Source organism: Gorilla gorilla, chromosome 20 (genome assembly GCF_029281585.2).
Source record: "Gorilla gorilla gorilla isolate KB3781 chromosome 20, NHGRI_mGorGor1-v2.1_pri, whole genome shotgun sequence".
NCBI classification, from domain to species: Eukaryota; Metazoa; Chordata; class Mammalia; order Primates; family Hominidae; genus Gorilla; species Gorilla gorilla.
The window spans coordinates 49,898,186-49,913,983 of NC_073244.2; the positions used below are offsets into that span (position 1 = coordinate 49,898,186).

Here is a 15,798-nt window from a genome sequence, read left to right on the forward strand (position 1 = left end):
CCAGCACTTTCGGAGGCCAAGGCAGGTGGATCATGAGGTCAGGAGTTTGAGACCAGCCTGGCCAATATGGTGAAACCCCGTCTCTACTAAAAATACAAAAATTAGCCGGGCATGGTAGTGTGTGCCTGTAGTTCCAGCTATTCAGGAGGCTGAGGCAGAAGAATCACTTGAACCCAGGAGGCAGAGGTTGCAGTGAGCCGATTGCACCACTGCACTGTAGCCTGGATGACAGAGCAAGACTCTGTTTCAGGAAAAAAAAAAAAAAAAAAAAAAAAAAGCACGTGGGACAGTACTTGGCCTATAGGAGGCGCTCGAGAGACACTGGCGCCAAGATACTGGATGTGAGGACTGTAAAGGGCACATAACCCACATTGGACAAGGTGGTCCGGGAAGGCCCGAAGGTGAGGGCAAAGGCCCTCGGCTTGGAGACAGACCAGAAAGAGGACCTGCGTGGCTGCAGCAGATTCAGCCAAGAGGAGGGCACAAGATGGGGTGGCGATGAGTGCCATATTCACATATGACCTTGCTGGGCTCACACCAGGGCTGGTGTGATCTCTGCTTTATAGACGAGAAAACCGAGGCCCAGAGCAAACAAGTCACTTTGCAGAGTTGTACAGCTAGTAAGCAGCAAAGCAAAATTCAAATCCAGGTCGGCCTGTCTCCATTATACTCTGCAGCCTCTGAAAGCCATCACGAGCTATTAATACACGGGCATGCGAGTGATGTCCCCACCCTCACCTTCCTGAGTCGTGCTTGCTCTCTCTCCACTTGGTGGGGGACAGTTCTGGGCAGGCCTAAACCCTGAACCTGAGGGTGTGGCCACCCCTACCCACATCCCAGATGGCTCAACCTCAGGACTCCAGTCATGCCCCGGGTGTCTCCCGTTCCCAGCCCTTTTCTCCTGCCACCTTCCTACCCTGCCCGGAGCCACAGCCCAGCCACACCTGCTTAGATCTCTGCAGGGGCAAGTCAAGGCCAGATAACCCCACAGGCAAGTGCCCTGGTGGCTATGCTCCTTGAGGAAGGACATGCACCCTTCTCCACACACTCCCACGGGTGCACACGATAAGCCAGCTTGCGCGTCGCATGACTCTCACCCCAAACATGCAGGTAGGGACAAACTGAAAGGCAAAGAAAAGTCTGCAGTTCTCCAGCTTTGGGGAGACAGGGCCAGGGAGAGTGCAACCAGACAGACAAGTTCTTCTCCCTGCCCTTTTCAGGAGGAAGACATTCCCTCCTGTTCCCTTTATAAGGCAGCTGCTGAAACAGGATCTCCCGTTTGCAGGGGTGGGCATGGGTCAGGACTTGGGTGGTTTTTGTTGTTCTTCAAATGCAGAGGTGTGTAGCTGACCTCATTTGCAGAGCTGATGACCCAGGCTCTGGGCTTTCTCCAGCCTGTTGATGCAACCCTGGCTCAAATGTCTGTTGTAGTGAGCTCTGAGGGGAGCAGTGAGGATGGGATAGAAGTGCCCTCGCTGCCACGAGCCAGGCCGCATGGCTTGCACGCTGACCCCATGCTCTCAGACACCGAGGAGAATGCACGGGGTCTTCCTCCTACCCCCAGGCCACAAGGCTGGAGTTTTGTTTGGGTTTTTTTGTTTGTTTGTTTTTGTTTTGTTTTTCTTCTTTTTCAGACGAAGTTTCACTCTCTGTGCCCAGGCTGGAGTGCAGTGGTGTGAGATTGCGCCACTGCATTCCAGCCTGGGCAAGAGAGTGAGACTCTGTCTCAAAAAAAAAAAAAAAAAAGAAGAATGCATAAGAAAGTGGGAGCAGTGGTTGCTTCTGGTAGTTGAAACTGGAGGATGGGTTTGGGAGACAGGGATGCGTGTTATGTCATTTTAATCCTTAAAAACAAACTTCAAGGGCCAGACGCAGTGGCTCACACCTGTAATCCCAGCACTTTGGGAGACCGAGGGAGGCGGATCACCTGAGATCAGGAGTTCAAGACCAGCCTAGACAACATGGTGAAACCCGGTGTCTACTAAAAATACAAAATGTAGCCGGCGTGGTGGCAGGCGCCTGTAATCCCAGCTACTCAGGAGGCTGAGGCAGGAGAATCACTTGAACCCGGGAGGTGGAGATTGCAGTGAGCCAAGACTGTGTCACTACACACCAACAAGGGTGACACAGCAAGACTCTGTCTCAAAAAAAATTTTTTTTAATCAGTAAATGAAACAGGCCTTCTCAAATGTTATTGTGTATCAGCATCATCACAGGCAGCTCAGTCAAATGCAGATCCTTGGGCCCTGCCTCAGGGGATTCTGATGCGTGTAATCTGGGATGGGGCCCAGGAATCTTCATTATTTGCTGAGCTCCTGATAATTTCGATGATGATCATTTTCAGATCACTGGGGAAGGCGAGAGCCGGGAGGAGCTGGGGCAGAATCTTTTCCAGAGCCCCAAGGTGGTTTGGTTGGATTTCAGAAAGTGGAAGTGAGGCTTTTGCTTCTGTTTGTGGGAAAAGCAGGTAAACTGTCCTTAGAATCAGCTGGAGGAGGCAACTGCATCAGCTCTGATTTGTTAAGCAGTTGTCATGTGCAGACTCTGCTAATGCTCAGAGAATGCTCACAGCCAGCCCCATATTACAGATTAGGAAACTGAGGCTCTGAGAAGAGAATTCCTCACCCACACCCATGTAGGTGATAACGGGGCTAGAATCTGAATCAGCCATGTGGCCCCGCAGCCCTGGCTCTGTACCGCTCCATGCTGCATGCTGCCTTCATTTTTGTTGTTGTTGTTGTTTTTGAGTTGGAGTCTCACTCTTGCCCAGGCTGGAGTGCAGTGGCATGATCTCAGCTCACTGCAACCTCCGCTTCCCAGGTTCAAGCAATCCTCCTGCCTCAGCCCCCCTAGTAGCTGGGATTATAGGCACGTGCCACCATGCCTGGCTAATTTTTGTATTTTTAGTAGAGATGGGGTTTCACCATGTTGGCCAAGCTGATCTTTAACTCCTGACCTCAGGTGATCCACCCGCCTCGGCCTCCCAAAGTGCTGGGATTACAGACGTGAGCCACTGCGCCCGGCCCATATTTTTTTTTTAGGAGACGGGGTCTAGAACTCCTGGGTTCAAGTGATCCTCTCGTCTGTTCCTCCCAAATGCTGGGATTATAGGTGTGAGCCACTGCGCCCAGCCCATGCTGCCTTCAAAGTGATTGATTAATATTTTTCTCTTTATATTTTAATTATTATTATTATTTAGTTATTATTTTTTTGGACACAGGATCTTGCTGTGTTGCCTAGGCTGGCCTTGAACTCCTGGGATCAAGTGATCCTCCCATCTCAGACTGAGTTGTGTGAGTAGCTGGGACTGCCCAGCTATGTTTTTCTCTTTGAGGTCGTACCCAGGGACTCTTAGCCCAAGATGAAGCCATCAGTACCTAAGGGAAAAGGCCAGGCATGGTGGCTCATGTCTGTAATCCCAACACTTTGGGAGGCCGAGGCGGATGCATCACTTGAGGTCAGGAGTTTGAGACCAGCCTGGCCAACATGGTGAAACCCCATCTCTACTAAAAACACAAAAATTAGCCAGGCATGGTGGCAGGCACCTGTAGTCCCAGCTACTCAGGAGGCTGAGGCATGAGAATTGCTTGAACCCAATAGGCGAAGGTTGCAGTGAGCCAGGATCACGCCACTGCACTCTAGCCTGGGCAACAGAGCCAGACTCCGTCTCAAATAAAAAAAAATAATAATAAAGTAACTAAAGGAAAAGTCAAGGACATAAGAAATCTACCCACTGGCTCCCAAACCACTGTACGGTGGGGCCATTGTCCATGGTGGTTAAAGTTGTGGGCTTTGGAGTCAACGTGCTAAATATTTAAATCCAACTTCTACTTCTTACTGGCTGTTTGACCTTGGATGGGTTATTTAATTTCTCTGTGCCTCGGTTTACTTGTCTTTAAAAGGTGATGTACTGATCAGGACTCTGTGTACCAGCAACAGAACAGACTGAAACATGGCGCCGCAAAAGAGAGTCTTCACTGGCTCACATAGCCGACAAGACTAGGAGATGGGACAGCTTTAGGCACAGCCATATCCAGGGACTCGGACACCCTCACCAGGAGTCTCTGTCCCTTGTTTACCTTTCCATGTTTGCTGTCATTCTCAGTCAGTCTCTTGCCTCCCCCTCCCACAGCTCTGAACTTAGGTCCCCTCAGCCCAGCATCCCCAGTGGAAATAGATCTTCTTCCCTAATGGTTTTCAAAACAGTTCCAGAATAGGACGCGGTGCCTCATGCCTGTAATCCTAGCACTTTGGGAGGCCAAGGTGGGCGGATCACCTGAGGTCAGGAGTTCGAGACCAGCCTGGCCAACATGATGAAACACCATCTCTACTAAAAATACAAAAGTTAGCCAGGCATGGTGGCACATGCCTGTAATCCCAGCTACATGAGGCTGAGGCAGGAGAATCGCTTGAACCTGGGAGGCAGAGGTTGCAGTGAGCCGAGATCGCACCACTGCACTCCAGCCTGGGTGACAGAGCGAGACTCTATCTCAAAAAAAAAAAAAAAAAAAAAAAAAAACTGAGTGTGGTGGCTCACGCCTGTAATCCCAACACTTTGGGAGGCCGAGGAGGACGGATTACTTGAGGTCAGGCATTCAAGACCAGCCTGGGCAACATGGTGAAATGCCATCTCTACTAAAAATACAAAAATTAGCTGGGTGTGGTGGCGCACACCTGTAGTCCTAGCTACTCAGGAGGCTAAGGCGTGAGAATCGCTGAAACCTGGGAGGTGGAGGTTGCAGTGAGCCGAGATCTCACCATTGCACTCCAGCCTGGGTGACAGAGCAAGACTCCATCTCAAAAAAAACAAACAACTGATGCTCGTTGTCTCTCGTTGGCCCTGCTTAGAGCACATGACAATTCTGTGCTAGTCGTGTCAGGGTGGGGGCTTGGAGAAAGCTTCTAATTGGTCAGGCCTGGGTCACATGCTCATACCTGGAGCCAAGAGGTGGGGTCAGCCCCACCCAGAGCCCATATTAACAAAGACCTGTTATCAGGAGAGGGGGTGTGGGGAGAGACACCAGGCAGGCAGGAATGGCAGGTGTGCACTGCCTGGAGACAGTGATAGTAACTGTCCCCACCTCTGCCCGGGCCTGGCATGTCTACAGGCTCTGATAGACATTCATATTGTTATTGTTCCTCACCTGGTGCCTGGTGAGACATTGGCAGCTGCCAGTCCAAAGGGACAGCCAGAAGACACTGCCAAGTGTCAGTTCCAGCCATGGCGCTACCGAGGGGTGCGGTGTGTCGGGCCCTGGGTGCCAGAGCGCATCCACCTCTGTCTTAGTCTGTTTTGTGCTGCTATGACAGAATATATGAGATCAGATAACGGATAAAGAACAGACATACATTTCTCACAGTTGTGGGGGCTGCAGGTTCAAGATCCAGGCACTGGCAGGATAGGGCCTGGTCTTTCTGCTTCCATGATGGGGCCTTGAATGCTGTGACCTCTGGAGGACAGGAACGCCACATCCAAATACAGCAGAAGAACAGAAGAGAGAGAGTCCACTCCCGCAAGCCCTTTCTGTAGCGGCATTCATCCATTCATGAGGGCTCTGCCCTAAGCTCCTCCCACTAGGCCCCACCTCCCAACAGTGGCATTGGGGGTTAAGTTTCCAACACGTGACTTTTGGGGGAACACACATCCAGACCATAGCAGCCTCTGAACCACCATATCCACCAGATATTTTGCTGGGTGGCCATGAACGGGGTGGCTCCAGGGAACTCAGGAGACACTCAGAGGATCAGCTCGATGGGGGCATGGGTGCTTCCAGGCTGAAGGCTCCTCTGAGCTCAGCTCTCACAGCTGCCAGGAGGTGGATTTCATGAGCACGGCTCGGGGACCCCTCCCATGCGGTGCTGCAGTGGCAGTGGAGAATGCCAGCCCAGCCGGCGGATCTCCCCGCCTCAAGCCAGGAGCACCGTGGTGCATGTGCCAGCCTGGTCTAGGGGGAGTCACAGGTCTCTCTGCATCTATTTCAAGGTTGTAGATTTCATGGCTTTTTTTTTTTTTAACCACCCCGCAAAGTAGGTCACCTGCTCCTCTTCCAGCTGCCTTTAAGATTCTTTGGAACAAGGCAGTTACTGTCCTTTGATTCTGAGGACATCCGCCTTTCTGGCCCTGAGTACCGCTAAGGGGGGCCAGGCAGGTCCGTCGAGGACACTGGCAGCCATGTGGCCTGGGTCAGGTAGAAGCGAGGGGAGGGAACAGAGAATTCGAGTGGGAGGAGGGAAGAGGAGATGAGGTGGAAAGGGCCAGGCAGTCAGAGTCCCTGTGTTGGGTCCCGTCGTGGTTGAAGACTCTGAGCTGGTAAGTTTCAGACCATTTTAAGGAGTATTCACTCGACTTTTAAAATAGGCCATCCCCAGCCGAGCGTGGTGGCTCACTCCTATAATCCCAGCATTTTGGGAGGCTGAGGCGGGTGGATAACCTGAGGTCAGGAGTTCGAGACCAGCCTGGCCAACATGGTGAAACTCTTTCTCTACTAAAAATACAAAACTTAGCCGGGTGTAGTGGCGCTTGCTTCTAGTCCCAGCTACTCAGAAGGCTGAGGCACGAGAATCGCTTGAACCCAGGAGGCAGAGGTTGCAGTGAGCCAACATCATGCCACTGTACTCCAGCCTGGGCGACAAAGCAAGACTCTGTCTCAAAAAAAAAAAAAAAAAAGGCCATCCCGGTTTATATTGGGCCGGGAAAACCCAGCCTAGACAGCAGGCCCGCGTGTTGGTGGGCTGGGGCCTTTCTGAGTAATGCAGTTTTTCTCCCCAGGGGTTGGCCGGAGACCTATGACATGAATACCTCAGAGCCCAAGACGGAGCAGGAAAGCATCACTCCTGGGGGCCGGCCCCCCTACCGCAGCAATGCTCCCTGGCAGTGGAGTGGGCCCGCATCCCATAACTCTCTACCAGCCTCCAAGTGGGCCACTCCAACCACTCCCGGCCATGCCCAGTCCCTGAGCCGGCCCCTGAAGCAGACCCCCATAGTCCCCTTCCGGGAGTCCCAGCCACTGCACAGCAAGAGGTAAGCACCTGCTGGGGGGACGAACACTTCCCAACCCCCACCAGCCCACACCCGTCCTCCGCCCCTCCCTCTCCTCACTATTTCCTCCATCCTCTTCCTCGCCTCAGGCTTTCGACCTTCCTTCTTATCCTTATGTCTCCCTTGTTCCTCCCTCCCTCCTTCCCTTCAGCTTTCACCGTGGGCCTCTTGTCTGGGGACCCAGTGCTGGGGAGCTCTGGGTTAGAAATCCATTATACTAAGTAGATGATTGAAGCTCTGCTTTTTAGGCTGGGCATGGTGGCTCATGCCTGTAATCCCAACATTTTGGGAGGTCAAGGCAGGAGCATTGCTTGAGGCCAGGAGTTAGAGAGCTTGGGCAACATAGCAGAACCCTGGCTCTATAAAAAACGTTTATTAAAAATTAGCCAGGCGTGATGCACACCTGTGGTCCCAGCTGCCCAAGAGGCTGAGGTGGGAGGATGGCTTGAGCCCAGAAGTTGGAGGCTGCAGTGAGCTCTGATTGTACCACTGCACTCCAGACTGAGCAATACCTCATCTCTGAAAAATAAAATAAAACTGTTATTTTTAAGGTGAAGGGACTGATAAGCACAAAATTTAGGACAGTGACTTCTTCCTGGAGGAGGCAGGGAAATGGGAAGTGGGGAAGTCCACGGGTAGATGTTAGCACCACCGTTCTAGTCCTGGGGTTGGCTGGTAGCTTCAGGGAGTTTGTTTTATGATGATGACAAATATAACTTAACAGATACTCTTTTGAAGATATATATTAAAAGATAAAAAGAAAATTTTCCAAAAAATGAAGGAATCCAACTTGCAGAGGGACATCTTGTCCCTGGGGGGCAGAGGCGAGAACGGTCTTGAGCAGCCTGCAGAACCTGTGAGTTGCGGGCAGCCGCAGTGGATCCGGGAAGAGGGGGCCCAGGGGCATCCCAGCTTCTCTCGCCCTGTGCTCAGCATCCTCCCCTTCATCCTGAGCAGTGAATAGCAGAAGGGATGTGGCTGGGCAGGGGAAAGGTCGGTTGGTCTGTCTGTCTGTCCGTCTGTCCATCCATCTGTCTGTCCGTCCATCCTCCCAGGGCAGGGGTACCCTCCTACTCACCCTCTGCCTCCTTCCTCCCCTGTCTCCTTCCAGGCCTGTCAGCTTCCCAGAAACCCCTTACACAGTATCACCAGCAGGGGCCGACAGAGTCCCTCCCTACCGACAGCCTTCTGGGAGCTTCTCCACCCCCGGCTCGGCCACCTACGTGAGATACAAGCCATCCCCAGAAAGGTCAGCCTCTCTCAATTCTTTTCATGTTAAGGGATCTGATGAAAGCTGTGGCGCCTTCTTCCCCAGCAAATGCACACCCCCACAATTCTAGTTGCCATTTTATGGTGTTTCTGGACCCCTGAAGGTCCTCAGAGGAGCCCCATGGGGTGGTTATGTCTCATGTTTTGGAGCAAAACTGGGCCGGGCTGGGCAGGACCCATCGTTGGCTTTCCTTGCAGCAGAATTTTGATTGCTGTTCTCTTGACACCTGTCGGGCAAGAGCATCCGCCATCCAGCACGGCCATGCATCTAACTCTCTCCAGCCCTAAGCCCCTAGGACCAGGCTGCCAGCATTACCCAGTTTTCGAGATCTTTCAGGATTCCGTTCTGCCCACTTGCATCCATCTGCAACCTGGCAGCCTGAGAGGTCTCCCCAAACCCTCCATGGCTCCCCACCAGCCTGAGAGATCTCCCCAAACCCTCCATGGCTCCCCAGTGCCCTCAGGATAAACTTTGGCATTCAAGGCCCTTCAGGCTCTGGCTCCGGCTGAGCTTATTCCCCAGCTGCCTTCAGCCCTCGTGCCCTCTGTTGTTCCTCTGCCCCCAGGTCCCTGTCTCAGGGGCAGCCACATCAATCCTAGTCCTTGGGCCTGAGCCGTGGGCCTCATCCTGTGAATGTCCCCTTCCTCCTTCTCCTTGCAGTGGTCCTCCTCCTGAGCATCTCTGTCACCCACCCTCTCCTCCTTTCCCTGTTCTCTTGCCCAGGCCACCACAGTGGGCTTCCAGCCTTCATCTCACCTCCCCTGGTCTACCCTCCACTCGACACTCAACAGCCAGAGGGATCTTTCTGTGTCTTTTTTTTTTTTTTTTTTTTTTTTTTGAGACCACTCTGTCGCCAGACTGGAGTGCAGTGGCTCAATCTCAGCTCACTGCAACCTCCACCTCCCGGGTTCAAGTGATTCTCCTGCCTCAGCCTCCCCAGTAGCTGGGACTATAGGCTCTCGCCACCACGCCCAGCTAATTTTTGTATTTTTAGTAGAGACGGATTTTCACCATGCTGGCCAGACTGGTCTCAAACTCCTGGCCTCAAGCGATCCGCCTGCCTCAGCTTCCCAAAGTGCTGGGATTGCAAGTGTGAGCCCGTGCACCCGGCCAGATCTTTCTATACCTGAACATGCCTGTCCCCTGCTCCAAACCCTCCCACCACTCCCAGAGCCCTCAGGACACAGCTTTTGCCCCTCCCTGTGGCCACCAAGGCCCCTGCGAGTCTCGTGCAGTGCCACACTTTAGCCACACTGGCCACTCCCAGCTTCCTAGGGGGACTGTCTGTATTTCAGAGCCTTGATGGTGTTCCTTCCTTGGCCTGAATATGCTTCACACTCCTCGCCCACACTCCCCCCATCCTACCAACTCGAGCTTCTGTGCCCCTCTCCAGAACCCTTCTCTGGAGCTCCCTCTTGAGGCAAGGCACTGCCCCCCAATTCCCTGTGTATTTCCTGACCGTGGCCTTGAGCACTCTTCATCCTTATTAGCCAGCTAAGAGTGTGTGTGCTTGCGCACGTGCATGTATGTGCACCTGTAAGAGAGCGAGAGAGAGACAGAGAGGGTAAGCGTGCTCTTCAAGACCTCCCATCACATAGTACAGAGTCCAACACATGGCTGATCTTTGGTATATATTGGATGAAAGGATGGAGTGAGTGGGTTTGTTAAAATGAAACCACCTGCCTTAAGACCAGGGATCAGGCCACCAAACCAGTGGTTCTCAATCTTTAGCAGGCATTGGAATCACCCAGAGGAGGACTTGTTAAAATACAGATTATTGGGCCTGAGCCCCAGATTTCTGACCTGGTAGGTTCGGGGTGCTGTACCAGGGACCATTCTCTGAGAGTCGCCACAGACATCCATTGTTAGATTCTAAGCCTCTTGTTCAATTGGAGAAACACGCCCACTGTTTCTTCTTCTAGTAGCCACCATTCAGCTTTCATTCAGCAAAGGGTCTCAAGAGCTTTCTGGCGTGCCAGGAGGAGTATTTGAGATACTCACTTACGAGGGGGTTCTGTAGTCAGCCCTTGCTGACTGTGATGGAGAGGATCATAAAAACCATGTGCACTCTGATGAGCACTCTAATAGAGGAAGAGGGAACACAGCCCAGCACTGGAGGTCTAGACTGGCTGCCTGGAGGAGGTGACATCTGAACAGAACTTTGAGGGACTAATAGGAGTCTGCGACAGAGAGGAGAGAAAAAGTCATTCCAAACAGAGTAAAGGCCACAGACATGAACAAGCAGGATGCTGTGAAACACAGGAGAATCAGAGAGGAATCGGGTGTGTGCGGGACATGGGGTGTGGGGGCACCCAGGTGACAGCAGGGGCTGAGGTTGGAAATGGCAGTCAGAGTGACTCACCAGTAACAAAGGTGGTGGCAGTGGTGTTACCGAAAGCTCTTGGGAACTGTTGGTTTTTTTTTTTTCCCCCCTAAAGTCTTGGTATCTGCCTTTATTATTTTATTTTAACTTTTTATTTTGTAATAATTACTGAGTCACAGGAAGTTGCCAAAAAAAACATACAGGTGGCCGGGCACAGTGGTTCACGCCTGTAATCCCTGCACTTTGGGAGGCTGAGATGGGTGGATCATCTGAGGTCAGGAGTTCGAGACCAGCCTGGCCAATATGATGAAACCCTGTCTTTACTAAAAATACAAAAAATTAGCTGGGTGTGGTGGCACGCACCTGTAATCCCAGCTACTCAGGAGGCTGAAGCGAGAGAATCGTTTGAACCTGGTAGGTGCAGGTTGCAGTGAGCCAAGACTGTGGCACTGCACTCCAGCCTGGGCAACAAGAGCAAAAACTTCGTCTCAAAAAAAAAAAAAATACAGGGAGGTCTTGTGAACCTGAACCCTTCACGCAGCCTCCCCTGTTGTTAACATCTTGTATGGTTATAACGCAATATCAAAGCAAGAGGTTGACATGGGTACAGGCCTACAGCTTATTCAAAATTCACCAGTTATACATGCACTCATTTGTGTGTGTGTGTGTCTGTAGCTCTGTGCAATTTTATCACATGTGAAATGTTGTGTAACCATCACGAGGTGCCTCATGCTACCCTTTTATAGCCACACCCATCTCTTCCCCCCATGCCTAACCCCTGGCAACCATTCACCATTCTTCTGTTCTGAGGCTCTTTTTTTTTTTTGGAGACAAAGTCTCACTCTGTCAGCCAGGCTGGAGTGCAATGGCACGATCATATAGCTCACTGAAGCCTCACTCTTCTGGGCCCAAGCAGTCCTCCCATCTCAGCTTTGCAATTAGCTAGGACTGCAGGCATGCACCACCACACCCAGCCAATTTTCCTTTTCTTTCATAGAGACAAGGTCTCACTGTGTTGCCGAGACTGATCTTGAAGTCCTTGCCTCAAGCCATCCTCCCACCTGGACATCCCAAAGTGCTAGGATTACAGGTGTGAGCCACCACACCCAACCTGTCTTTTAATTATTGTTATTTCATGATGAATGTTAGATAAAAGGAATCAGATATACGTATGCTTCAGAGGTTGTCTTTTTCACTCAGCAGAATGTCCTTAAGGTTCATCCACGCTGTCGCGAGTCTCTAGTTCACTCATTATGCTGTTTATTCCGTGGTCTAGATATACCACAGTTTAACCACTCACCCATCAAAAGACATTTGGGGGAGTGCATATTCAGGGCACTTTGAATCTATGCTGCTGGGTTGAAATAAAGTTTTTTAAAATATTAAAAATATATTTTAAAAAGATTTAAAAAGACATTTGGGTAGTTTCCGAGTTTTGGCTATTATAAATATTCATGCGGTGAACATGTACATTCAGGCATACAGGTTTCTGCATGAAAATAAGTTTTCATTTCTCTGGGATAAATGCCCAGGAGTACAATTGCTTACCGTATGGTAAGTCCATTTTTAGTTTGAAAAGGAACTGCCAAACTGTTTTCCAGAGTGTCTGTATCATTTTACATTCCCACCAGCAGAGCGTGAGTGATCCGGGTCTCCACATCCTCACCATTTGGCGTTGTCACTGTTTTTCATTTTAGCTATTTTGATAGGTGTGCAGTGATATCTCACTGTGATTTTAATTTGCATGTTCCTAATGGCTAAGGATATTGAACACCTTTTCATGTCTTATTTGCCAACCCTGTATCCTCTTCAGTGAAGTGCCTGTGCGTGTCTTTTGTGCGTCTTCTAATTGGGTGTGATGGTGTTCTGTGTCTGAGAGTTCTTTGGACATTCTAAATACAAGTCGTTTGTCAGATATGCGATTTGCAAATATTTCCTCCCAGCCTTTAGTTTGTCTTTTTTACAGGGTCTTTCACAGAACAAAAGTTTTTTATTTTATTTTTTATTTATATTTATTTATTTATTTATTTATTTTATTTATTTATTTATTTTGAGACGGAGTCTTGCTCTGTTGCCCAGGCCGGAGTGCAGTGGTGTCACCTCGGCTCCCTGCAACTTCTGCCTCCCAGGTTCAAGCGATTCTCATGACTCAACCTCCCATGAAGCTGGGATTACAGGTATGCACAACCCTCCCAGCTAATTTTTGTATTTTTAGTAGAGACAGGGTTTCACCATGTTGGCCAGGCTGGTCTCAAACTCCTGGGCTAAATCAAGTGATTCTCCTGCCTTGGCCTCCCAAAGTGCTGGGATTATAGGCATGAGCCACCACACCCAGCCTAAGTTTTTTATTTTGATAAAGCCCAAATTATCTTTTTTTATTATTATTATTTTATGGATCAGGTTTTTGGTGTTGTCTAAGAACTCTGCCTAGTGCTGGGTCCTGAAGATTTTCTCGTGTTTTTTTCTGGAAGTTTTACTCTTACATTTAAGTCCATGATCCATTTTGAGTTTTGTTTGTTTTAATTTTTGTGTAAGGTGAGAGGTTTAGGTTGAGGTTCCTTTATTGCCTATGGTTGTCTGATTTACTCCAGTGCTATTTATTGAAAAGATTACCCCCACTCCACTGTACTGCTTTTGTTCCTTAAGGCAAAAATGGGGGAGTGCAGAATTAATTGGATATCCTTGTGTGGATCTGTTTCTGGGTTCTATTGATCTATACGTATGATCTCAGTGAGTCCTCCCAGCAACTCCTTGAGGTGGGTAGTTTAATTACCCTCATTTTACAGAGGGAAACTACAGCTCAGTGAGGTGAATTTGCTTGGCTGAGGTCACTCTGCCAGGACGTAACAGAGCCAAGATGAGAACCCAGGACCATGGTTCCAGAGGGCTGACCCTGATGCAGAACTTTGGGAGGCTGAGGTGGGAGGATTGCTAGGGCCCGGGCTGTCAAGGCTTCAGTGAGCCAGGTGTGTGACATTGCACTCCAGCCTGGGTGACAGAGTGAGACTCTGTCCCAAAATAATTAATTAATTAAGAGGGAAGGGGCCGGGCTCGGTGGCTCAAGCCTGTAATCCCAGCACTTTGGGAGGCTGAAGCGGGTGGATCATGAGGTCAGGAGTTCGAGACCAGCCTGGCCAAGATGGTGAAACCCCCTCTCTACTAAAAATACAAAAGTTAGCTGGGTACGGTGGCAGGCGCCTGTAGTCCCAGCTACTCGGGAGGCTGAGGCAGGAGAATCACTTGAACCCAGGAGGCGGAGGTTGCAGTGAGCCGAGATCGTGCCACTGCACTCTAGCCTGGGTGACAGAACAAGACTCCATCTCAAAAAAAAAAAAGGAGGGGAGAAGGAACTGGATCACTTGCCCACCCCTCAACCCCTGGCAAGGTCACATTGCACCTCTGTGGCTGTGTTAACTGTGAGGATTTACTCAAGTCACGAGACAGAGGTCTGGCTGCCAGAGTGGAATTTGGGCAAGCAGGAACGGAGGTGATGGCTGTTGGGGTGGCAGCCAACAAGGCTACATCATCTGACCATCATTTTGCCCAGGCATCCTGTCATTCACCTGTCTATTGTTCCATCAGTTGATGTGGGAGATTGACAGAGTGGGCTGGAGCTCTCCGCCCGGCGAGGCTCCTGCCCACGGTCCTGTCTGTTTTGGTGCTTTCCTCTGTGGCCAAGAGGGAAGCTCAAGCCAGCGTCCCGTAGCCCAACCCTGCTCCCCGTAAGGTGCCTCCCCAGAGTCAGTACCTCCAGCTTCTGCCTGGAGACACCTGAAACCATAGCTAGTCAGCTCATCCCAAAACACCAAACCCTTTATAAAGTGAGTTATCTTCCAAGAAGAGATAATTACTTTAAAATTACTCAGATGAGGTTAAAGACAGCAATTTGATCTTCTCTTCTGCCAGGGATGTTTCCCCAGAGCCGTGTGTGATGAGATGCTGGAATGTCCCGATTTCCAATCAGTTTGACCAAAATTGGATAGTGATAGACATGGTCTCAAATGGGATATATTCAGCATCCCAATGAATGGTCAACTTAGGTCAGTTTGCATTGGGATAATAAAAAGTCTTGTTAGTTGGGTGGGGCACAGTGGCTCACACCTGTAATCCCAGCACTTTGGGAGGCCGAGGTGGGCAGGTGCAAGCAGATCACTTGAGGCCAGGAGTTTGAGACCAGCCTGGCCAGTACGGTGAAACCTCATCTCTAATAAAAATACAAAAATTAGCTTGGCATCTTGGCGTGTACCTGTCTTCCCTTGGGAGGCTGAGGCAAGAGAATATCGCGTGAACCCTGGAAGCGGAAGTTGGCGTCACTGCTGCACTCCAGCCTAAGCCAATAGGGCAAGACTCCGTCTCAAAAAAACAAAAAAAGTCTTGTTAGCAAGAGAAGTACATGGTTGGATAAAGTACGGGTTGTCTGATTGGGGAAAGTAGCTGAGAGATGAAACAAGGTAAAATATGCCCAACTAAAGAGGAGGGTCTATGTATTACGATTAGGTTTAGCTGCATAGTATACAAAATCGTGGTTCTGACAAGATTGTTTCTTTCCCCACATTGACGGGAAACCAGGCCCCCCCTCCTTGATGTATTGCTGTTCTTGGCCTTTTGCCTCCTGGTTCAAAGTGGCTGTTCAAGCTGTAGCCTTGAGGAGGCGGTGAGGCAAAGGCACCCGCAGCACACTCATGAGGAAGCTTCGAGGCTGGAAGTCATGTGTGGCACCTCCACTTTTATCTCATTGGCCAGAGCTGCAAGGGATCCTGGGACATGTAGTCTGATGATCCAGTCTCATTGCTGCCCCAGATACAGTTGGGATTCTGTTACCAAGGAGGAAGGAGAGGCTAGTCATGGGGAGCAGCCTGCAGCATCCGCCACTCAGACTTTCCGCCCTCCCCAGGCTCATCCTAGCCATTTTTCCTGAGTGCTGAGGATTTCACAGCGACTTTTTGGGAAAACTGAGTAAGTGCATCAACACTCCGAACTCCAGCAAGGATGGAGCCACATTTTACCAGGCAGCTAGCCAGGTGTGAAGTCAGCTAGTAAGATGAAGATTGCTTATAGTCAAAGTTGCTTTTGTAAAATCCCTTTGATTGCTGGAAACTGGGCCCTCAGACATTGAGAAAAGTAAGAATTCACGTTTCGTACTTCCTGTGTTTGGGCCCTGTCTTC

General features: G+C 50.4%; 1 protein-coding gene across 1 annotated transcript in view; it reads left to right on the top strand.

The window, feature by feature from the left end:
* The window catches only part of SIPA1L3 (signal induced proliferation associated 1 like 3), a 300,770-nt gene that overhangs the window by 227,244 nt on the left and 57,728 nt on the right, over positions 1-15,798 (top strand). Inside the window, exons 11-12 of the mRNA XM_055369256.2 lie at positions 6,770-7,021; positions 8,151-8,288. Of these exons, the coding sequence (XP_055225231.1) occupies positions 6,770-7,021; positions 8,151-8,288 (390 nt within the window). The remainder of the gene's footprint in view (positions 1-6,769; positions 7,022-8,150; positions 8,289-15,798) is intronic.